The sequence below is a fragment of the Centroberyx affinis genome, unplaced genomic scaffold (assembly GCF_046629955.1).
Source record: "Centroberyx affinis isolate AG114_WGS23_722 - 3 ecotype Tasmania unplaced genomic scaffold, CSIRO-AGI_Caff_v1 ptg000078l_1, whole genome shotgun sequence".
Lineage (NCBI taxonomy): Eukaryota > Metazoa > Chordata > Actinopteri > Beryciformes > Berycidae > Centroberyx > Centroberyx affinis.
This window is the reverse complement of record NW_027278787.1, coordinates 179,535-204,985: the sequence shown is the minus strand read 5'-3', so window position 1 is coordinate 204,985 and position 25,451 is coordinate 179,535. Positions and strand designations below refer to the sequence as shown.

At 39.8% G+C, this 25,451-nt stretch overlaps 1 protein-coding gene across 1 annotated transcript in view; it reads right to left on the bottom strand.

Moving 5' to 3' along the window:
- Positions 1-21,035, bottom strand: part of LOC139645902 (plakophilin-3-like) — a 33,442-nt gene extending 12,407 nt beyond the window's left edge. Inside the window, exons 1-7 of the mRNA XM_071521775.1 lie at positions 20,810-21,035; positions 10,660-10,748; positions 7,094-7,713; positions 5,873-5,996; positions 5,375-5,579; positions 3,729-3,888; positions 1,065-1,182 (exon numbers count right to left, since the gene is read on the bottom strand). Coding sequence (XP_071377876.1) covers positions 1,065-1,182; positions 3,729-3,888; positions 5,375-5,579; positions 5,873-5,996; positions 7,094-7,713; positions 10,660-10,748; positions 20,810-21,014 — 1,521 coding nt within the window. The 5' untranslated portion in view covers positions 21,015-21,035. The remainder of the gene's footprint in view (positions 1-1,064; positions 1,183-3,728; positions 3,889-5,374; positions 5,580-5,872; positions 5,997-7,093; positions 7,714-10,659; positions 10,749-20,809) is intronic.
- Positions 21,036-25,451: the final 4,416 nt, after the last annotated feature.

Sequence of the window (25,451 nt, the reverse complement as noted above, 5' to 3'; positions counted from 1 at the left end):
TTTGCTGAAAATCCATCATGTGGAAGTGGCATATATTGAGGAGGAGGTATGCGTTCTACTGAGTGCCATCTAGTTACTATTGCTCTTGGGACAGGGCTGGGCGATATGGTTGAAATCAATATCATGATAATCATAAGGACTTTTCTCGATATCAATATATATCACAATATGGTTCATGTATGCAAAATCATGTTAAATAATCAAATGAATGTTCATCTCATTGAAATGAATGGTAATGTTAGGTGTGATGTCAAACAAAACTGAAATATTCAAATAATATTTAAAATTTGCTTGTCATCATCAATTTAGACAGCAGAAATGTGTGTCACAATATCAAAATATGTTCATATCATCACGATATGATTCCACTGAAAGACGATAAACAATAATATTGAATTATCGCCCAGCCCTATCTTGGGATCATAATCTCTTTCCCCTGTATCAGAAGTCAGCTACTATTGCTCAGTCAATGAGGGAGGGGGAATATTCTGCTAACTGGTTTATTCATGGAAACAGGAAGACTCAATCACGGGGTATCAAAGATTCATGTAACAGATTAACCTGAGTAAGACCTTAGCCAAAGCATGACCAGTAGTGAGGTTACTCTGGCATAGAAACAAGCAGACTAATATACAGTCTGACAGCTGCCTTGTTGAATCAATGGACACTTGCAGTTTGAGACAATAAGATCACAAGCGAGCGTGATCTCTGTTCAAATGTTTCAGACATTTTTATAACACAGTTTTACAGTTTGAAAAGCCAACAATAGCAAAACAATCCACAGGAATTGAACATTTTGTTATTTTCTTCCCTGACATGAAATCAAGGTGAAGAGAGACCTCTAGGGGAAACACACTTTTTAGGGTAAGCAAAGTCTGGCACAACACCGGGAACGTTACCGGACACTGGGTGTCTGGTAACAGCAAATGTAAAAGCTTTCATGAACTGGATATAGGTTGAATTACTATTGTGTTATATCAATCGCCAATAGAGAGCAGTAAAACAGACAATTATTTATTACATATGAAAATGTCATGGATTATTACTTTGAAGGTTGGAGTTACCTTGTCGTCTGCCTTGTCCTCCTGTAGAGCGTTCTGAATGTAGGATATGAGAGAATCTACCAGGCCTCGCATCTCTCTCATCTTCTGCCTCGTCCTCTCATTCACTGAGCTCAGGTTCCTACACACACACACACACACACACACACGCAGAATGAGAAATACAGTGTGATCTTGGATATCATAAGGATAAGCTTAGATCCAATCAGCAGTTAATGGGTAAAACATTACTGAAGTCATTTGCGGTATCTTTTAGAAGGCTATGCTGTACCTACATCAGTGTTTCTCTCAGGTTGGGAATTGACTTGTTGCAGTGGTTGTTTGGTGGGCGGGGCTTAATTACTTGTCCTTACCTACAGTGAGAGCCGTGGCCAGTAGTAATACAAAGCTTGGCTCTTTTATGTGATTCGGTTCTTTATGAGTCACTCAGTTTACTAGTTTAACAAGTGTACTTGCTCGCTTCGTCGATTCCGCCATTACGAGAACTTTCTTCAGGAATGGGAGGGGGTGAGAGCCGCTTTTAAAGCGAGGGAGGTGCCAAGCTACCGGACCGGGAGAAGCTTCGTTCTGGTGCAGAATTTGACAACAAGCTTTAGAAAAGAGGTGAAAACAGCAACACAGCTGGCGCGCGTATCTGGATATTGGTTTATGTCATTATGTCTCAGTGAAATGTCCACATAGTACACATTAGTGTCAGGATAGGCTATAAGGTTTGATATCGCTTATTGCAGGTTTAAGTTTGTGGAATAAACAAAATAGTTTACTTAGGTGGAGGAATGCAAAGTGTGAATTAGTCAGCTCGCTAGCAGAATTACTCATACCTGACTGCTTATTTTGTTGTAATTCTAAACCTCGTGCTGCAGTGCACACTGCAAGGGTTACCCTGGAAGCCACACTCACTCACTCGCTGACTCACTCGCTCACTCTATGGAAGCCCATTTCTGCCAGTGTGATGAAAAAAATGGTCAAAATAGTGACTTAATATCTCAAAATAATGAGAAACTTTCTCAAAATAATTACTTGGTATCTCAAAATAATGAGTAAGTATCTCAAAATAATGAGTTAGTATCTCAAAATAATGAGTTAGTATCTTTGAGATACTAAGTCATTATTTTGAGATACTAACTCATTATTTTGAGATACCAACTTATTATAATGACTTACAGGATCTTTTTTTTTCATCACACTGGCGGAAATGGGCTTCCATACTCACTCACTCACTCACTGAACAGTCTGCCTCTTCTGCTTGTCTAGACACCCTCCTACGCTTGCGGCGCATGCGCGACTCGCAGCTCAATTTCTGCTCAACATCTTCATTCGCGAACGAGACTCAATTCTTAAATGGCTGCGTGTGGCAAACAACTCGTTTGGCAGAATGACTCCTGATTCATGAAGTCGTTTGGTATTTTACACATCTCTGTTTAACACATCTCCGATTTGGTTTCACGTTTGCTTAACGCTGCATTTCTATACATTGACCAATTTTTGATTTTGTGGTGGCCATGCCGATATTGTGGCGATGCGGCATACATGAGCGAATGTATGGGCAACATCATGTGTTGCTTTCAGCGTTTCTCTGCAGAGTGCATGCAATTGTGTACATCCCCTTCTGCATGTATGGAACATGCGGTAGCAGAGTGAACAGGGAGGGGAGGGGCAGAGGAGGATTGTTTGGTCCACTCTAGTCAGGTCCTCTAGTTAGTCAATGGCAATCCCTTTCTTGGACGGATACGAAAAATTATTAAAATGGGGCTCTATCTAATCTATCTGGGTGGCCACTAATACAGCTGGGCAGCTCGCCCAGGTAAAGCCTCTGTGTGGGAAACTCCTGGAGTCAGAGACTAAGAGGTCAAGAGTCACGAGATCACTGGCTATGTTTCCATTCCAGAGTAACATGACTATTGGCCATACTCTGGTTAAGGTCTTATTCAGGTTAATCCTTTGATACCCTGTGACTGAGTGTCCTTGTTATAAACCAGTTAACAGAATAGCTTATTTCTAATATAGGGGAAATAAATGATAATAGTAATAGCAAGTACTACTCGGTGCAATGTTTTTTGTTGATATTAAAATGTACTCATAATGCTGTGTGAGTCTGACTTTGACAGACTGAATTCAAAAACCAAAAGTGAAGGCAGTAAGATGTTTACATGCCACAGTAACCTGTTTAATGTGGAAGTAAGTCAGGCATCTTAGCCTAACTTGCATGATAACCAAAATTCCAATACTATTCTGATAGTGTTGCAAAAGACTGAAATCAATATTGAATTTTAAAAGTGGGTTGTGCAAGCTGAAATTCCAATGCGATGTCACAATGTTCAGATTGGAACAGTTAAGAGAAGGAAAAGGATTAGAATAGACAGAGCCGCCCTTCAGTTGTACTCGCTTCGTATAGACAATGAATGGAGGTGAATTGTTAGCCTTGTGAAATCACATCTGTTGTGCAACTGTTGTAACCTGAAAAAGCATATCAGTTGTTCTGTGACATCATAGTAGTGTTGAAGTTTTAAATAGTAAGTAGTGGAGCAAATTGTAGATAGTAGATGTCAACTTGGTAATGAAGTCAAAATTCTGGTATTGTGGAAACACTATCTAATGATGTTTACATGTATCAACCCAAAACCAGTTTAGGTAGGTCAGTAGGCTAAGAAGGGTCTTCGGTGTTACCTGAGGCAGCCGGTGGTGTTGTAGAAAATGTCTTTCTCAGAAGGGCTGAGCTGGATGCTGCTGCACAAAGGAATTAGCACTCTGTCTGTAAGCTCTGATAAAGCCTCTCTGGACAGCTTCTCCTTCAGGTTGTCTCTGGAAGACAGATTCCACAGGATACCTGCAGCCACAACGGAGGTGCTATGCATTAAATATCAGATTTGCATATTTGTGTAATGAGTATTATTACAGTAACCTCATGCAAGAGTGAAGTGGAAACAGCTAACAGGGAGAAAGAAAGGAAGAGTTGACATCCCAAATAAAGGAATGTACAGTGTCAGTTTCCTCTCAGCTACAAGCTAGCTTTGCAGTTGCGTCAGAAATATCCTATCAACCACAGCTGGCTCCATCATGAAGTTCTACTAGAGCAGTGGTTCTCAACCTTTTTCATATCTAGGACCACTAATTTAATCCACATTAGGGCCACGGACCCCCATTTGATGAGATTTTGTCTCTTGGACCAAAATCTGAGAATATTTTTATTGTCAGATATGATTTTGTCCAGAATTCCATGACTATCTGTATTGTAGGTAGAGAGATAACAGTGAAGCTATGATCAAAATAGTCATTCTAAAATGACAAAATAATGAAGTTTAACAATTCATCAATTTGCTGGGGACCCCCTGGAATGCCCTCAAGGACCCCTGGTGGTCCCCGGACCCCACGTTGAGAACCACTGCACTAGAGGATTGGCTGTTCGCAAATGTCAAAATATATAACCACCAAGCTAGAAAAAGAGAGATACCTAAAAAGACGGTTGTGGTGTGGGTGTAGGTTCATTCAGTAACATTATAAGTAAAAGTAAATAGTCTGATAAGGTAGATTTGCTTCCAAAAGTAGGGTACTGTGACACAGTAGTCTGTCTCATCTATACTCCACACACAAAACACAGCTGTAGCTGTTCAGCCTGATCTGAAATTTCGTGAAATGAGTACAATGTCACATTTTCCCACCACGAAAGGATTACGTGGAAAGCCTGCGATATTAAAACTAGAAATAACCGCCTTGCGGTTGTATGCCTCCGCCAATTTCTCAGCTACAGTGGTAAGCAAAACATTATGATGTCACAGTGAAGTTGAACCTTAGGACTTTTGGATATAAAATGTCATCACTTCATCATTTTATCCTATACCTTTATTCCTAGACATTTGTGTGAAATTTTGTCATAATTAGCGTATGAATTCTTGAGTTATGGCCAAAAACGCCTTTTGTGAGGTCACAGTGACCTTGACCTTTGACCTTTGACCACCAAAATCTAATCAGTTCATCCTTGCGTCCAAGTGGACGTTCGTGCCAAATTTGAAGAAATTCCCTCAAGGCGTTCCTGAGAATGGGACGGACGCGAGGTCACAGTGACCCTGACCTTTGACCTTTGACCACCAAAATCTAATCAGGTCATCCTTGAGTCCAAGTGGACGTTCGTGCCAAATTTGAAGAAATTCCCTCAAGGCGTTCCTGAGATATCGCGTTCATGAGAATGGGACGGACGGACGGACAACCCGAAAACATAATGCCTCCAGCCACGGCTGTCACTGGCCCGGAGGCATAAAAAGGAGTTTTTGAAAACAAATTCTCATGTGAACGTCAGATCCAGGGTTTGTTGGTACCTGTGATGTTCTTGCGGAGCTCGTCATCAGGTGTGTTCAGGATGCTGACGAGACGCAGCACTCCGCCGGCGTCGATGAGCGCTGCCTTGTTCTCGGCGTTCTCGTAGATGAGGTTCCGCGTGGCGCCGGTTGCGAAGCGCTGCAGTTCCTGGTTGTCGCTGGAGAAAAGGTGGACCAGAGCCGGTACGCCCAGCAGAGCTCGGACCTGGAGCGAGAGACATAGACAGGCAGAGAGAGAGAGGATCAGGTTACACATTAATAGAGAGACATGCACATACACACATGCATACAGTATCTACACATTTGTATGCACACCACAACGACAAATATATACACACACTTTAATTTCCCCTGGGCTATATAGGCAAATCACACCAAGTAATAGGATACATCAAAGTATGAATAAGAATATAAATAAGAATAGAGCAAGTGGAAGTTATAAAAACATATACAATCAACAATTACAACACTAGAACATATTAAGTATCAACTTTTTACCTGGTTTTTGGCATCATTGCTATGGTAACACTGGTGTTGTATATAGGCAGCTCCCAGAACCTGCATTCCTATGTCTGACTCGGAGAGATATCTGACTGCTGTAGCCATGTCCAGACCCTGCATCCTACACACACCCATACACACACACACACCCATACAAGAATGTTAAACTGTATGTAGACAACAGCGCATGATTAGGCCATGATCACATAGGACGCTTTTTTTTCAGTTATTGTCAGTGGTTTGGTCACTGCAAGCATATGTCTCCTCCAAACTATGTGCCTCGCGTTGTAGATGTTGAACATATCTCAACTTTGATCAAATCAAATAAATACTACCCATGACAAGAGAAAAAATGTGTAGCTCCTGGAGGGAACTAAGCAACCTCTTACAGTTTCCTGATGAGTAATTAATTTTAGCTACATTCTCTGTTTCAGAATTGGCTCTTTATCCTCTTTCGCAATAGCAAACTTTGTGTTGTGTAGCAATGACAATGCTGTAATGCTCATTTGACCTTTGACCTCTTGCTCTCTGTTACTTGCGTTTAAAGGTATAATATGTAACATTTCTGCATTAAAATATCTAAAAACGACTAGACCTATGTTATATATTTTTTTGAGTTGTGTACTTACATTATCCCAAATGTTTCCAACAATGTTCAAACCCAGAGAAATCCGTAATTTTATTCAAGGTAATGGTGCGTTTCATTTGGTCGCCTGTCAATGGCGTCATATCCCCTTTACCCCCTAACTTCCGGGGAAACACAGGAAACACCAGATGATACGTCAGAGAGTGAGGAAGGAAGTCGGCCAAATAGCTAGCTAGCCACTCTAGCCGCTCTGTGGTTTATTTCATTCTATTGTTTTTATTGCTCACTCGTGACAGATTGCGATTATTCATTCATTATGGATCAGTCTCCGTCCGTTAGTTCGTTAGTTCGTTCGTTTGTTAGTCACACTGTAATATTGACTTTGTGCCGCTAGGGGGCAGCATTGACAATGAATGAGACTGACCCAAGGGTGGAACTGCATCACTGGTGGGGGACAACATGTTTACTATTTGCTTGTTATTGTTTAGATTGAGAGACCCCTAGTGGCAGAAATTACATACTGTGCGTTTAAGTAAGATAAAAACACTCCTGATTATGATCTTATGCAGCAGCATGCACATTAACAAAGTTGATGTTTTTGCAGACCAGAGGTAAGTAATGATGTGTCTCACCCTCCCAGTGGGTCGTTGCTGTGTGTCGATCCTCCCTCTATCACATCCACTCCCTTCCCAACACTCCTCATGCTGCGCAGCGAGGCGGCTCGGTGCAGTGGGGCTTGGTATTGCCCTGTCCCCAAAGCAGTACCGGTCCTGGACACATGCTGCTGCCACTGCCCCGCCCACCCGTCCCCTGCCATAGGGGCAACCCTGCCGGTCCCAGCCCAGCCCTCCTGGCCCCAGGCAGAGTTCTGCTGTTGATAGTGCTGCTGACGGTTGGTGATGCGGCTGATGGTGCGGTGAGAGGGGCCTTTATAGGTGTGTTGGTAAGCAAGCTCCTCATCCTGCCAGCCCCCTCCTCCCTGGGCCAACGTTCCACTGAGGCTGCGCCTTAGGGTGCCGATGGCGGGGCTATGCGTCAGGTAAGCGGGGTTCTCCGGAGGAAGCAGCACAGACAGAGGAAGCTCCTCCTGGTCTGCCTGGCAAAGCGACTTGGAGCGTCTGCTTCTGGGGTGTGATTGGGTGGTCTGGTAGCTGCTCTGGACCACGTTGGTTCCTGATTGGCTCTTCCTGTAGCCAGTTTCCATGGCAGAGCGAGAGGAGAAGCCAGAGGAGTGAAGGGGTACTGTGGGAACCTGCAAGGGAGGAGGGGGGGGTTAGAATATAATTTCTAACGTGTAAGTGTCGGCCATGGTTGTATGACCATTAGTATTGCCTTGTGCATTTCTTTGTCAAGTCAAGTATATATAGACATCATCACAAAAGCATGTCTCAAAGGACTTTACAGAAAACAAGCATACCTACATCTAACAAATCAAAAATCAATCACAAAAAAAATATATATGCAATACAGTATGCAACAAAATGTTCCAGTCTTTGGATTAATATGTTGTGATTCACCGTATCAAAGGCTGCTCTCAGGTCCAATAGTACTAGAACTGAGAGCCTGTTAGCGTCTGCATTGACTCTAAGGTCATTAACCACCTTCAGAAGTGCAGTTTCAGTACTGTGGTTGGCACGGAAACCGGACTGTAACATGTCATGGAGACTGCTGTGAGTTAAATAGTCATGTAATTGTTTATAGACAACCTTTTCAATAATGTTACTGAGGAGCGGAAGATTGGATATTGGCCTGTAATTACTAATTATGGAGTAATCTAGACTGCTCTTCTTAAGCAGTGGTTTGATTATAGCGGTCTTCAGAGAACCAGATTGCAATGAGGTGTTGACAATTGACAGAACAACATCAGATAGGCAGTTAGGGACACATTTCATTGGGAGTGGGTCAAGGGAGCAGGTGGAAGACTTTAGCTGGCGTACAATCTCGTCAAGATAAAAACATACGCAAAATGGCGCGTCCAAAACACTGAGCTGTATGCTCTCTTCGGGAGGTGTGTAAGCATCTAAACTCGACTCTGGAGGGTTCTTGTGAAATACTGCATGGACATGTCAGGATTGATGGGTTGGCTCTTAATGTGTGACAGGTTACATGGGCTGGTAAGGAGAGAGCTGAGACAAATGAAAAGAAAGGGACATTGAGACTAGTTCTAGATAGTAGGGAATATAAAAATACATGATGAAAAAAAACCAATTCACATATATTTTCAGATAGCACATGAAAGTTACTTAAAACACTTATATCCAGTGGTGGAAGAAGTACTGAGATCTTTTACTTAAGTAAAAGTAGCAATACAACAATGTAAAGATACTCCATTACAAGTAAAAGTCCTGCATTCAAAACCTTACTTAAGTAAAAGTACATAAGTATTGGCAGCAAAATGTACTTAGAATATCAAAGTAAATGTACTCATTATGCAAACTGTCCCCATTTAGAGTTATATTTTTCATAAATTATTGGAATATTAATACTGATTTATTGACATACATGTAAGCAGCATTTTAAAGTTGTCAACGTGAAGCTAATTTTAACAATTTAGCTATACTTTTGGGTAGTCTAATCTATAGCAACGCTATTTTATAGTTATTTTATAAAGATGATCAAATGTTTTAAATATAAAATATTGATCTGAAAAGTAACTAGTAACTTTAGCTGTGAAATAAATGTAATGGAGTAAAAAGTACAATATTTCCCTCTAAAATGTAGTGGAGTATAAGTACAAAGTAGCATAAAATGGAAATACTCAAGTAAAGTACAAGTACCTCAAAACTGTACTTAAGTACAGTACTTGAGTAAATGTACTTTCCACCACTGCTTATATCCATTGTGGTGCTCAGTGGAAGACAAAATAATAAATTGACATATAACACAACACACAATAAGAATACAATCAAAAGATCATAGGATATACATGGCACTAGCCAGTCTGTCTCAATACTGGCCACTTAACTTCCCTTTAAAACAGCTTTAGTAGGGACAGTTCTTGAGTTCTAGAGTTCTAGTTGGAACTGTGCTGGACAGTGAATAGGTGGTATAGGAAGTTCCACATTCAACAGCTCTTCCATTTTCCATCTTCCATTTTCCATTCCATTACTGCTTACTGAAGTAGGCAGGAAGCTCACTTTGGCCTTGGCATTGTTGGACTGGCTGGTTAAAAGCAACAGACAAACGTCCTGTTTATATTTTTCTTTTCTCATGACATTGTTCTTCATGTCAGCAGGTGCTACTGGAGCCTATCCTAGCATACCCTGTACAGATCTCGTATCCACCAAGCGTCTCCAATCCACTTGGCTTGCCTGTCTTTGGACTGTAAGGGGAAACCCAGGAGAACACAGGGAGAACATGCAAACTCCACACAGATACAACCAGGAATCGAACCCACGACCTTCTGGCTGTGAGACCACAGTGTTACTGAGACACACAGTGATATCCCACAGAGCCAGAACCAAGATGTCAACCCACATGCCAGTTGCACACCAGACGTGATTTCACAAGGCAAACAGTTCACCTCCATTTATGCATACGGCATGGTGGGATAGGTGGCAATGCAAAACATGATGTGACGAGAAAACTGTTTAATATTGTGCAAATGAGGTAAAAATACCGTTCTCACATTCTCCCGGTCATCAAACCTACAACTTATGAAACATATTCATCTATAAAAGCTGCAATTTGACAGATTTGTACTGTCCCATAGCACAAAATGACCATAATATACAGTATGTGTGGGGGTTGACAGGGTTGTTGATCAGTACGAATGACTTAATGATTACTTGGCCAGGTTCTGAGAATTCTGGCTTTCACAACTCACTTTCCGGCCCATACTCTGTTTTGGAACAAAAACACCCCACCCACTGGAATTTCAAGACACTCCCATCCCCAGTGACTTGGATTTTGGAGTTATGCATATGTCCTATATATTGAGCTCTACTGATAATGTCATATTTTCCAGATGATGTAATACCAAAATGTATCACATCACATTATTATATCAACCAGAGGATTATTAGTTGATATAGGGTATAATGTATTTTTAGCTCTTATTCGTACAAGTTGTTACATTGATGTTATTACATTTTCTGGGAATTTATTACATTAAGAGTGACATTTTATTATAAAGCCATCATCAATGGCTATAGGCGTTAAAGGTTTTCTTGATTTTTAATATAATAATAGTACTCACAGCCATGATGCGGCTGGGTGTGTGTATCATGGATCTGGAACTGAAGCCATGGGTGGGGTGGAAGCTCTTCGCCGCTGGAAGACTGTAGTCTAGACAGAGAGAGAGGACAGATATAATGTTAGGGCAGTGAAAAAAAAAAGACAACTTTCTTTCTCAGTTATAGACAACAAAGGACTCCTCTGATGCTGAAAGACACAGCTCACTAACATACCATCCGTCTTTTTTGGTGGAAGTAGTGGGGATAACAAGCTGACCAATTCTAAAAGTTGAAATTTTATTGAAATAAGTGCTTATAATTCAGTAATAATTCAGAAAAGATCTAAATCATATTTTACCTTTGCTGATAATCAAGGCCACCGTAAATTTCCATATTTTTTTATGTAGTTTGGTATGATTTTCTCTGAGAATGGCACATATTGGTTTTACTACGAAATATGCAATGTTTATTGTTTAACCAGATACACTGATTCCCACCGATTCCCCTCTGCAGTGTAAAGATGATCATACCGCGTAGAAAGTGGATAAAGAAAGCCTGCGGAAATGGATCATGATTAACTCTTCCCCCGGCTCTACAACAGAATTTCTCCTGGGTCAGCTGTATAAAAAGGGCTTATGTCAGCATCCAGTCTAGAGAGGCATTAAAGCAGGGGAATCACTGGACACACTGGGGGTCAGGTTACTGTGAGGGAGCCACAGGCACTAGATCTGCCCTGATATTAAACCTCTAACTTGGTCTGCCCTGCTGACAGATCTGACAACTCTCTGAGTCAGACAATAGGCCTGTATCTCTCCTGTTATTCATTATTATCTAACTGATGAGAAACTAATATAGTAATCATAGAGGCCCACAAACTAGGCAGGCAAATGTGGGATCACTGAGCGAATCCCCTACACCATCTTGTTGGACTATGGATATAGATATAGGTAGATATAGATATGCAATCTCGATTTATCCATTTATTCTATTGCTTATTCTTTCACTCTCGGGGGAATAATGAATCTCACCACTGAATTCCAGCATTGACAAAATGATGCTGAATGTCCCAAGGGTGGCATGACATCATCTATTTGGTAATCTGTCTGGTACTAAGAATATCTCTGACACCACCTGAGGAAATGATGCATCTTGCCACTGCACTTCCACATTTCCAAAATTATACTGATTGATCTAGCGGGTGTGTGTGACTAGTTCAAATTTGCCTCTTGATCATCGATATATGCCATATTGGATTTTATGCCATTTTTAATTTGCCCCAAGGTTTTTTCAGTTTTTGACCCCTCAACATCATTCTTGGTACATATCCTAAGGAGAATGAGATATGCTTAGACTGTATATACTTTATAGACCAGGGTTGTAGATGTCTGCATAATGGACTGTCTGTATGTTTTACATGAATGTTGTCAGTTTGTTGTCTTGTACTGTAAGTGCAAGACAAATTTCCCCTCAAGGGACAATGAAGTTGGCGAGAGTTGGTTTTGATCCTACTGTCTAGGTTAGCAGCAGGGTCTCCTTCCTCTGATTGTCATAGTTCACCGCAATGTTTAGACAGGATTTGGCTAAAGATTAAGCAGATACATTTATGTGTGCAAACTATCAGTAAAAGGCTGTCTGTGGGAACAGAGATAAAGTATTAGATTAGATTAGATTAGATTAAACTTTATTGAGCCTCATGGGAAAAGTGGGTTGCTGCAGCAACAAATGTCAATAGGATAGAGCAAAGAAAAAAAGCACATAATTAGGAATGGAGTAAATGGGGGTTATATAAACATACTCAACCGTCACTTCCAACACTAATATCTACAGGACATAATTCAGTAGAAATGTATGAATGAAAATTTGCAAAGAAGTCTAGATTCCAGCGTTAACAGAATGTGCAAAATAGAAGCAGTACAACTTACTGAGGCAGAATGACAATGTGATTTTGCTTTATGAAAGAGGTGGCGAATTATAGAAGTTGTAAAATAGTACCATATTTGTAATCTATAACAATGAAAGGGATATGAGAAGTGCAAAAACTATACACCTTGGAGATAAACTTCACTTTACAGATGGAAGTAATATGTACAGACGTGCCGATTTGAGGATGGAGGAACCCTATGTACATTGTAACCATATACTGTATAACACTCTCATAATCAGAAAAAGTCATAGTACATTATAGGGGAACTGGTATCAGTTCTCTAGAAAGAGGGAGGGCAAGTGTTGGACTGAAAGAAGTGGGTTAGAGAGGAACAACATACATCATCCAGTCCAGCAGGGCGGAAGGAAGGAGGGAGGAGAGGCTTTCGGGAGGGAAGCGGGGCTGCATGCCTGAACACAGCCATCACCAGGTCAGAGGTCAGGGAGGGTATGCTCACACACAACCACTACAATATATACATAGTAGTACAACTAGAAGAACACATACAGCATATTACCAGGAATATAAAAGCAAATAAACACTCAAACTTTCATTACAGAGCCACAGTACATAACCACAGACATACCTACAACCATGAAACCACAATAAAACCTCATCTTTAAAGCTACACTAGGCAAGACTTCAATCCCAAAAAAAATCCAACCATTTTATAAGAGTAAATCAGGAAGCAGGGCTCCAACAGAGAAGAGTGTATCTCCACTAATTTACATGATGCAGACTGTAAGCTGGCTGCCAACATGCAAAGTTGCCAAGTGCAACTGAACACACAACTAAAAGAAAAAAGTAAACAAGATGCACCAAGATGAGAGGCCGATTAATTAATTGAGTAATTTGGTTAATAGGGTTAAATTGATTAATTGTTCAACTTTAACAAGAAGTTGACACAATTAGACAATGTAGAAGAATGACTGTTTTGATCATAGTTTCACTGTTATCTCTCTACCTACAGTACAGATAGTCATGGAATTCTGGACAAAATCATATCTAACAATGAAAAATATTCTCAGATTTGGGTCCAAGAGACAAAATCTCATCAAATGGGGGTCCTTGACCCTAATGTGGACTAAATGATGGGTTCTTGATATGAAAAAGATTGAGAATCACCGTTATAGAGTATCAGTCTACAAGTTCTCCAACAATCTGTGTCTCAGAAAAGGGGTTAGCACAGTTGCACTGGCCCTGTATATTAGCTTATTACATGTGCACGATTTATATGTGCATATATTATTTAGATGCCAACTAAACCATCTATCTGTCTAGAAGGTGGTGGTGACCCAGGAGAGAGGGAGTATCTCTGCAGGATTGGATCCCATGTCCAGAGTCCAACCACTCAGTCCAGTACTGATGCTACAGCATGTTCCCTGCTCCAACACATCTCAATACTAATCTCCTGAAGCTAAGAGAGAGAGAGAGAGAGAGAGAGAGAGAGAGAGAGAGAGAGACAGAGAGACAGAGTGTACATGTACATGAACATTTCCTGAGTATGTTAGTGTGTCTCCATGCATGTGTATGTACTGGCAGCCATGGGAACGGTGATATTCTCCATGGTTTTGTAACGTTAGACAGCTTTATCTTTCTGAAGGAGTATGGGAGCTGGACATGCTCCAATTTTACACACACACACACACACACACACACACACACACACACACACACACATCAGTGGCCGTTTCCCCCATACCTCACCCTTTGAAACAAACTCTGATATTTTCCATGTCTAACACCATTTAATTGCATTATTCCCTCTAAGCTAAAAGACTTAAGTGTGAACTACAAAGTTCAACCATACGATAATAATAATATTATTACCTTCAATAACTACAGCAGATACTAATGAACAATACTACCACAGTTTCCCTGTATGAACATTCTAAATTGCCTTTGACTATATTAGGTCCTTAAAAGGATGTGAATACATCTGCCTCCCCTAAGCCGAAGGAAAACCACCCATATAGCTTACTGAGCTGTCTTTCTGTAATTGTTGTTTTTCTTCATTTAATTCCAGTGTGAATATCTAAAATCAATATTAAACTATTACAAGTTTTATTATGTTATTTTTTAACGACAAACACTGTACTTCAGTCAGATTAAAATCCCTTTTGTAAAGACGAAATATCGCCAAGCCTCTACTTCAATTATACAGATGCCATTAGGATGATCTAGCATAGAAAGCAGAACTGTTGATGAGAATGAAAGGCCTCATAGAGGAATTGGCTCTTTTTTGTCATCAATTTACAGTACTTTTTCATCAGTATACTCAAGCTAGAAGCACTATGTTAGACAAATTTATTGGTTAAGTTAATTAGCATAGCCAATCTGGCAGCACTTCAGTGACAGCTTTAGCACTAGCCAGCATCCAACTCTACTATAACAACAATATCAATGTAAATATCCCACCTTCTTTATTTGAATATAAATACTACTGGAAATACACATACAATACTTAATTTACAGATTTACAGAACACATCTTTGACATGTATTTGCTTGATATTTGCACATTTTCGCAGTGTTTAGAAATTATTTTAGCTGACATTATGCTAGCTAGTTAAACAGCAATGTCACATGGGCAAAACCTGGACAAGGTTCTTCTAGAAATCTACCAAATATTCACGGTTAATAAATAATCCTAATTTACCCTAGCTCTTATCGTAACAGTGTGAAAGTGTGAGTTATGTGAGTGTGAGTTACTACTTTCGCGTAGAGCTGCAACGATTAATCGATTAATCGATTAGCTGTCAACTATTAAATGAATCGCCAACTATTTTGAGTTTGAGTAATTCTTTAAGAAAAATAAGTCAAAATTCTCTGATTCCAGCTTCTTAAATGTGAATATTTTCTGGATTCTTTACTCCTCTATGACAGTAAACTGAATATCTTTGGGTTGTGGACAAAACAAGACATTTGAGGACGTCATCTTGGGCTTTGGGAAACACTGATCCACATTTTTCACCATTTTCTGACATTTTATAGACCAAACAACCAATCGATTAATCGAGAAAATAATCGACAGATTAATCGACAATGAAAATAATCGTTAGTTGCAGCCCTACTCTCGCAGGTGCACATGGAGCAGAATTTTCGACAATTTAGTCACACCCACAAAATTTGAGTGGACAGAACGGTCTTTCCCATTCAAATCAACGCTCCTGGATGGTCGGAGCGGTGACCATTTTTATGTGTACCGCTCGATAATATGAAACCTCCTTGGTACCACTGGGCTAGCTTCCGTATATAAACCGACTTACAGCAAGTTGAAGAGGTGAGAGGTTTTGCAGCAAGGACCAATCATATAGCAACTAACCATAGACGCCATTTTATGTACTAGCCAAAATAGAAAACAATGGAGAGAACATTCTAACCATTAAAATTCTGTGGTCACACCTCTCGGCCAGCCACAGGATCCCTTGACTTCCCCCCCCGAGTCAACCATACAAGGCCTATGTCTACAGCGTGTATGTCTCAACTGTCAAGAGGTAGAATAACACAGACGTATGTACACAAATGCACACTCGCATACCATGAGAAATTCAGAATATGGGACTAAGCGCTGCTGTCTGAAGGATAAGTATGTTTTTAATCAGATCCACTCTCACTCACTCTTTATGACTATAATTAAGTGCCTCGTCTTGCAAGACAAGATTGTTTTCTCTCTGGCTTCTGATTGCAAAACAAGAAGCATCCCAGTGATTTATGTGGTGCGGTGCGCCTCATCACTCTTCTACCCTGAGCCATCATCTGGTCCTGATATCCAGCCAAGCCCCTCTCAACACCATGCTCTAACTCCATACTTTCCATATTTGTCCCAAACCCAAAGCCATGTTCTAGCTCCAGCCCTTGTCTCACAATATCCCGAGTCAACCCGTTCTCCGTGACCTTACCCCTTCCAGGCCTTGGTCTCCATCTCTGGTCTGCACTCCATGAGGACCCACGCCTTACAACCCTCCACAGAGCTTCATACCAGCCCCTCGCATAATTGTACTCCTTATCCATATGCCCTAGATTCATATCAACTTTTTTCATATCTATGATCATCCCCAAAGTCTGCACCTCCTTTGGCTGCCACTTATTCCAGTATGCTGCCTCTAGTGACTGGAACGAGCTGCAAAAGTCCCTAAAACTCCACACCCTCATTCCACTGCCTTCCTTTAACACCTCATACATAACATCATTTCTGATAACTGCAGCTGCTTTTGAATTTAGCTTCTTCTGGCCCCGCTACTATACATAGATTTCTGTTGTTATATTGTGTATATCATGATGTTTTAAACTGACTCATGTTGTTTGTTTATTGTGGTTATGTTTTTACTATTGTATAGACTATTACTGTTACTTGTATAGACTTGTATACTGTTATTGCCTCTTGGCCAGGTCGTCATTGTAAATGAGAATTGGTTCTCAGTTGACTCAACTGTTTAAATAAAGGTTAAATAAATATAAATAAAATAAAAAAAATATCAGTTATGGATACAGTGGATATCAAAAGTATAGACTTTCAAATTAATTTGCTTGTTTTTATTGCCTCACTTTTATTTACAAAAGCTCCATGCAACACTACTATGCAAAAAAACATCATCGTTTATTCATAATAAAAACTAGAAAACGTGAAAAGCTTGAAGGACACTTCAAAATATTCTCGCAACTTTCAGATCATGTTGGCTCCAAATACTATGTCCAACTTGTTCCAGTGTTTGAAAAAACACTTTATAGTCCAATGAAAAAGGACAAAACCAACCCAGTAGGTGGGTGATGTTGGCACCACACCAACGAAAAAGGACAAAACCAAACCAGTAGGTGGGTGATGTTGGCACCACACCACTCTACTTGGCTCACTCCAGTTTAGCCCTCAAGTTTTGTGGCCCAGTGACAAACATCAGCAGCTCAGTGTGAAAGCAGGCCCTACCCTACTGGCCATGGTCAGGCCAGTCTAAAATAGACTGGCCTCTGATAACATGCTGTGAAAAGGAGATTGGACAGGAATGTTCCACACATCAGGTAGTCAGCAGTCAATGAGCTTTAGGAGGGTGTTTAATTGGACATAGGCTGCACTTACACTTGTAATTCAACATGATTTTTGACATCTGAATTTGAAGATCAGATTTCCTGAGTTCATACCACTGTCTTTCCACACTTGGTATGACAATGGCTGTGACTGGATTTCAATTCTTTTTTCCACTGTTTACATTGCTTGCTTGTTCATATTGACTGAATTGCATCTAGAATACATTGAATTGGGATTACAATACCTGAAAAATTCCAATAACTTGTTTTGAAGATCAGATATCAGTGTGCGCAAATATGATTTTTGTGCATCCAGACCTGTCAGTTAATGTGTTGGGGTGTGATCCGACAATAAAAGTCACATAGAAACAATAAACTATAACCAAAAACATACTCATCAGCCTGCCTAGTCAGTCATGATGATTTCTGAGAAAGTAATTTCTTTATCCTTTAAGAGAGGGTTTCCACTGAAGAGGAACTTTAATGCCACACCTATGACAATAAAACCTAAATATGCATTATCAAACATCAAGAATCAATAACTTATAGGATCTCCTAAAAACCAAAGAGACTCCGGGATAGCAAACATTAAAAGCCTTTATTTTACATTGGCGATCTGAAAAGTTAAAACGGACCAAAAAGTTTCAGGGTGGTGAAGGCTCCTTTGAGCTGAAGAGCATAAGACACTTTTAACTTTTTAGACCGCCAATGTAAAATAAAAGCTTTTAAGGTTTGCTATCACAACAGAGTGCCTTGGACCCGCTTTGGTTTTTGAGACATTCTTGTATCCAGTCCAAAGAGCAGCTGTTGATTGCCTCCTGTCATGACATTTCTGGTACCAAGTAGCGCTCCTAACCCTTTTTAATAGGATCTGTGTTGGCTCAGTGTGAGAGAGAGAGATATGCAGTTAGTGAGTCAACCTATGGAGGAAGATGTAACACAAGCTAACATTCAACTTTCAAACAACATCCACTCAACATCCTCATAAATCATCTCAAGGTCCTGCTCTCTATATCATCAGAAGGAAGAGTAGTAGCAGGAGGAGGAGTAGTAGAAGGGATTCCTCCTTTTCTCTATCTTTTACAGGGGAAAGATTAATAAAAGGTCACCGGCTGGTCTGTGATGATAGCGCTAAACAAATGTGGGCTGTTGACTGTGAACAGACCCAAATGATCATCTGATCCTCCCAGGCTGACTGGCTCTTACTGTAGACCTGCAAAGGTCATGCACAAGTCACAAATGGAAACCATGAGGTGCTCTTTTTTTTTTTTTGTTGTGGACTGTGTTTAATTATCATTTTTGGAGCAGAATGCACTAAGGGGAATACTATGGAAGCCCATTCCCACCACTCAATAAAATAAAAAATGACTTAACTGTGAGTTTTTCTCTCGCAATTGTGACATTTTTCTCAGAATTCTTTTGCGAGAGGAAAAAAAAAATTCTGAGGTATTTAGTCAGAATTGTGAGATATAGTCAGAATTCTGAGAAATAAAGTCAGAAGTGGGAGAAAAAAAGTCTGAATTCTGAGAAATAAAGTCAGAATTCTTCCCATCCAAAGCACAAACAAGTATGTGTGTATTGTTGGCAAACCAGATCTAGCTGAAACTATAAGGAAGGAATAAGGAAGAATGAACTATTTTGATGTTTTTTGTATTTTTACGTTAACATTTTACATGATTGCTACTTTGTTGATGTTTACATAGTTGTCTGCCACATTTGTAAACTGTTAAATGGTAGGAACTAACAGAGTAGTAGCATTGTTAGTGTGTTAGCTCTACCCTGCAAGCGGATGGACTATGTGTATAAATATAATATGACTGGGAAAGATGTTTAATTGGGAATGAGCGGGTGATTTTCCGAGGACTGACGGTACATTTCTGGTGCAATTAAGCTCATTTGGGTTTAAGAATTCCACACAATCAGTCTCCCATGCATTGTCTGTCCACCAGATTTTTCATCTTGGTTGCAAGAGAACTCAGGTTGAAGTATCTGTTGGTTTCTGGCCTTTGGAGAGAGCTGTACGGACTAAAGTTGACCATAGCAGGAGTGGTATTCTCCTTTAAGCAACTGACAGGTTCACACAGGCACTGGTAAAGGGACTTCAGGTGGATGCATTTCAGCCAGGTCTGTCAGTATGACTCCTGTCTCCAGAGCCAAAGCCAGAATACCCCTATGTGTTAAAATGGTGTACAGTTAGTTTAGTTAAACAGAGTGAGAGGGACACTGTTACCGCTCAGATCTCTGTTTTTAGAAAGTGAAACAGGTATTGGCCTATACCCCAGCCTGGTATCTGCCATTCTTTCTTTCTCTCTTTGAATGGGAGAGAATGTCATGTCAAACTAAACTAAACTGGCCAAATCTAACAGGTTAATGTTTAATGAGCTGCTCGGGGATCCTATGTGAGCCAACCCTACAAGTGGACTCAAAAGAAAAGGTCTAGAGTCATGTTCTGGGAGGTGCCTATGAAAATGATCTATAGTCATTTTAGCATGTAACACAAATAAGTAAGAATATGACTACTATAGGAATATTATGATCACAGCATAGGAGATAAAAAACCACCATAAAGTACAATAAGATCACTGTAAACTCATTATTGAGTACCACAAACACACTGTAAAACGATAAGGAATATTACAGTGATTGGAGATTAAAGGATACCATACCATAAGATAAGCATGACAACATGAGAAACATGACAGTAATAGCATAGGAAATTAAATAATACTAAGAAGTATGATAAGGTTAGCCTACTATATACTCTATCGCGTGCCACGGACACTAGGGATCTTACAGGAAATGTATGGCGATACCATGGAAGATAAAAAAAAAAAATTAAAAAAAATACCATAAAGTATCATAAGGTCACTATAAACTGATTGTTGAGTACCATAGATGCATTATAAGTCCCTATAGGAATTGGGTCTATTTTAGGAATAGGCTATCACAGTGATAACATAGGCGATAAAAAATACCACAAAGTATGATAAACTCAAAATAATAGTCTAATAATAATCTTGTACTTTCTTGTGTTTTATCCTCGATTGTTTTTAACCAAGGTGCATTACATTATGTTAAATATGTAACTTTTTTTTTTTTTTAAATGATCAAATGAATCAAATAAAATAAAAAATAAAGCCATTTTATAGTAGGCTACTATGCGGCGCAAAAAGTTGTTGGGTCAGTCAGCTGTTGGGTGGTGCAGTAAACTCGAGCTCCTTAGCCTACCTGTTGCTCCGGACACCGAGCCGTCCAGCCTGGTCAGGGAGGAGGACTTCTTCTCTGCCAGCCGCATCCGGACCTGCTCCCGGACTCTCCTGGCCTTGGCTCCCAGGTCCGGAGCCGGGCCGTCCGAGGGAACCACATAGGCGGTGCAGGAGGAGTTGGGCTGAAGAGCGGACAGAAAACAGCCCTCTGCCACAGCTACACTCATGGTCGGCACAGAAAATAGCTGGTCAACTTTTAACCAAGGGAAGAAGAAGAAGAAGATGGAGAAAAAAAATAATGTCCTGTTACAGCCTCGGCTCGTCTGGCGACTGGCTCTGTTGTCTGAGTGTCCGCTACGAAATGGAGATCAGCAGCCCCTCTGTAGGCGGGACCTGCAGGACGGCAACTGAAATCCACCTGCTGACAATAAGGAAGAATTAACACTAAGATAAGGTGAAACTTTTATTTCTCCCTGTGAGGATATTAGTCCGTTGCAGCGGCAGGTAGTAATAGGATTCAGGAAATAAAATATGTATATATAAGCGGGAGTATGGATTATAAGGGGAGAGCGGGGCATGTTGTCACACTTTACTCACTGGTGTATTTCTCAGCAATGTCTCATGACGTATTGGAAGCAAAAATTACCTACTGCTGAAATACTTGACAACTCGTGACAACTTACCCCACATCAGGGCATGTTGTCAAATATGACGGGGCATGTTGCGCCATAGTTAAGTGTGCTGTGTTTGTGCACTCAGTTCCATCTCCTTTGAAGTATAAATACTATAATAACATGAAAAACATACTCTTGTATTGAAAACAACATACTTCATCTCAGAAATCAACACCCACCACCGCACCAGGTAAAATAACCCGTCCCTCACCCATCGTGAGATGTACAGACCAAAACAAATTCTGATACAATTTCTAATTGTATGATATATTAATGTACAGATAATATATTTTTTATATTTATGATATAAAATGGCTTCTTAGTCATTTAAAGAAAACAGTAATAGTAGTAATCTGCCTATTTAGCCTCTGTGGTCCAGGATTTTCATTATTTACTTTCACATATCAAAAACAGAAAAAAAAATCGGTAACACTTTACAATAAGGGTAGCTACATTAATTAAGAGATAGTTAATGCTTACTAAGCATTAACTATCATTAACTACTATTATTTAATAGTCATCTTTATAAACTATTAAATAATGTATAAATTAATACCTTAGTTAACATGAACACCATTAGTAAATTATTACCAGACACATTAGTTAACTGTTAATTAAGGGTTAGTTAATGCTTATTAAGCATTAAGCAGGTCCCATATTCTACACTTTCCAGTGTTTTATTTTATCTTGAGCTCCATTAAAAACCGTTTGTGTGGTGTCATGTACCAAAAACACTCTCAATGCATTTTTACACATTTTCCAGCATCTCCCTGAGCCTTGCCAAGAACAGGTTGTTTCTGTCGCTGTGTCTTTAAGGCTCATTAATATTAACAACCCCTCTGTTCTGATTGGCTAGCCGTTTCAAGAGTAAAAAGTGAGACACAGACATGGCAGCTAAGGACAGTGACAGGTAGGGAAAACTCGCTGGTAATAATCATTGAGCCTCCAAACGGCTCATTTAGAGGCTCGCTTTCCTAATATGGATTGTGTGGATTTAGTTGGCGACCGTGCGTTTTGATACTTTCACCATGTTTAGATAGACCATCCAACTCCTTTATCATCACAGAGGCAAGAGAAATCGACCGAGACAACTTACCCATGTGACAACTAGCCCCGCTCTCCCCTACTTACAGTTGTTACTTAAAGACTTTACTAACATATACGTATAATTACGTATAGACCTATTTGCTATGTAAAAATGTAAGTAGGCTATGTTAAACACAGTGTTATAGAATATAAAGATATCAATATGTATACAGTGTGAAATAAATCTAACAGACAAGACCATATTAGCGCTAGTTTAGCTTCTCTAAATTGGTTGCCAGTAAATTTTTGAATTGATTTTAAGATTTTACTGCTCAACTTCAAGGCTAATCCTGGACTAGCACCTAGCTACATCTCTGACCTTCTAATCCCCTATATGAGCCGAATCGCAGCCTGAGATTCTTGGGCTGTTCATTTCTAAATCCAGGCTGAAAACGAAGGGTGATCAGGTCTTCGCAGTAAGGCCACCAGTAGCCTACTGTGGGACAAGCTGGCTGAGGAGATCAGGCCTCAGTCTCTTCTTTTAAATCACCCCTAAAACATGCTTTCATGAACTTGGGTTTGAACTTGACCTTTACTTAGGTTTTGTATTTAGTGTACCCAGAGTATACAGGAGGGACAGGGAGGTTGGGTGGAGTCAGGGGTCAGATGGTAGAGTAACACTTTCATTTGAAATGATGAGGCAGTTTCAGTAAAACAAACAAAAAAAAACAGGACCTGATGTCATTGTACAGCCTGAAACATGATCTCACTTTACTAGAAGTGCATTGTGATGAATTACAAGGCAGGGCAAGGCAAGGCAAGTTTATTTAGCACATTTCAGCAACAAGGCAATTCAAAGTGCTTTACATAAAACATTAAAAGCATCGAGACAAAGTGAATAAGATAAAATTCATATAAAAGAACAAGCAAAATGCATTGCATTAAAAGAATCAAATCAAATCAAATAGAAAGATATTTTTACCCCCCTAAAGGAAACACAGAATCAAGCGGTAGTCACTCTCACACTGATGACACTGTCAGCCAGTATACGATTAAGTGTGCTTTACCTCTTCAAAGATAATCACAACTTAAAAGACCTCTTGTCGGCCTCACCTGACAGAAATATGTATAGCGCTATAACTTTTTGGAGAGTGAACTCCCTCAATTCTTCCTTTCAAAAGGAAATCATTTTTGATGAGATCATGAAGGATTCTTAGAAGGAGCATAGATTGTTTCCGGTGGTCTTACCCCGCCGCATAGGCAGGCCCCACAGCCCTTATAGGACTTGTCAAATGTTCCTTTAGAACAATACACAGATCAGCTTAGCAATTACAATTATAAACTTCAAGCAATCCTTCAATTCTCAATATAGGTTTGTGGATCCCATCAGAGCAGAGAAACTACTCAATAGAGTTCCTCTCAACTCCTGTTGGGATCCTGTTCGTGACGCCAATTGATGAATAATTTTGTAAAATAGAACCCACTAAATAATAACAATAAAAATAAAGTTCATTAAAGAGCTAAGAGAATAGAAAACAAAAATAGGCTAAAATAGAATAAGACAGGTATATATATACAATACAAGAATAAAAGTAATAAAACAAGCTGATTAGAAGCACATTAGAGGCAGAGATAAACATTTTCTAACAATATAATCATCAGTAAAATACATTCAGTTTATTAAGATGTCGTTAATTATACAGTTACCCCAGAAAGTATTTTAACATTGCATCAATTATATCATGCTCTGATTATAATTATTATGCACCCCACACCAGGTAAAAGAGCCCCTCCCTCACCCATCCTGGGATGCACAGACGAAAACAAAATCTGATACAATTTCTAATAGTATGATATATTCATGTACATATAATTTGATGTTTAATGATGTAAAATGGCTTTTTAGTCACTTAAAGAAAACAGTAATAATAGTAATCTGCCTAGCCTATACCCTCTGTGCCTACTCTAATACTTTTACTTCAATTTTACTTAACTTTGACCTATCTTTGTTTATATCAGCAAAGAAGGAACCATCCCCAAAATGCTGAGATGGGATAGGCAGCTGGGTTAGGGTTAGGGTTAGGGTTAGGGTTTAGGGTTCTGAACAGAACTTGGAGCCAGAAGGATAATAGCCCTACTGTAAGTGCCACTTTGGTTGAAAATCATTTCATTTAAATTGGACTACTAAACTAATGAAAGACGGCAGCTTTTCTGTATTCGACAATGCAATGTGTATCAACATGTATGTAGAATCCACCTCAAATCAAGACGTTTCAAGGACATGGCATGCTATGTGTTCAAAGCATTATTACAAATGGAATTAATCTGTGTGCCTTATCAGTGCAAAACATATAACTGCAGATACCTCACACCCACTACACTCAAGAGTTTGAGCTGCTCCCGTCTGGCCGTCGATTCAGGGTCCCAAGGGCCAGCCGGAACATATACTAGAACATAGAACATAACAACATAGATAGACGTCTTTTATTCCCTATGCCATACAGGCATTGAACACAGAATGACTGTATCAGGGAACACTTGTATTTTATAAGATTTGCTCTCTTGTGTTATTTATATATTTGCTGCTACCTGCCCATTTGCACTATTGTATGTTGTATATTTGTATGTTTTAATGGTGTGTTGTGCTATGCGTAATGTATGTACTCTTGTTGTACTTTGGGAGAAGTAAATAATAAAGTCAATCAAATCAATCAAAATCAAATCAACCCCCTTATTTGATGTAGAATCTCCTATAAAATGACTTATAAGCCCTTCTGGCTCCAAGCACATGGCTAGGTTTTCCTGTTCATATGGTGGTTGTTTAAGGGCCCTGGAATGGGGAAGTAACCTCATCACCCAAAGCTAACATGAGCAATCCTTGGGAGAGGTCCGGGGGTCAGTAATATGTCAGGAACAGAGAGGCTCAGGGAGGGATTCCTTTATCCCTCCTCAATAACAATCCTG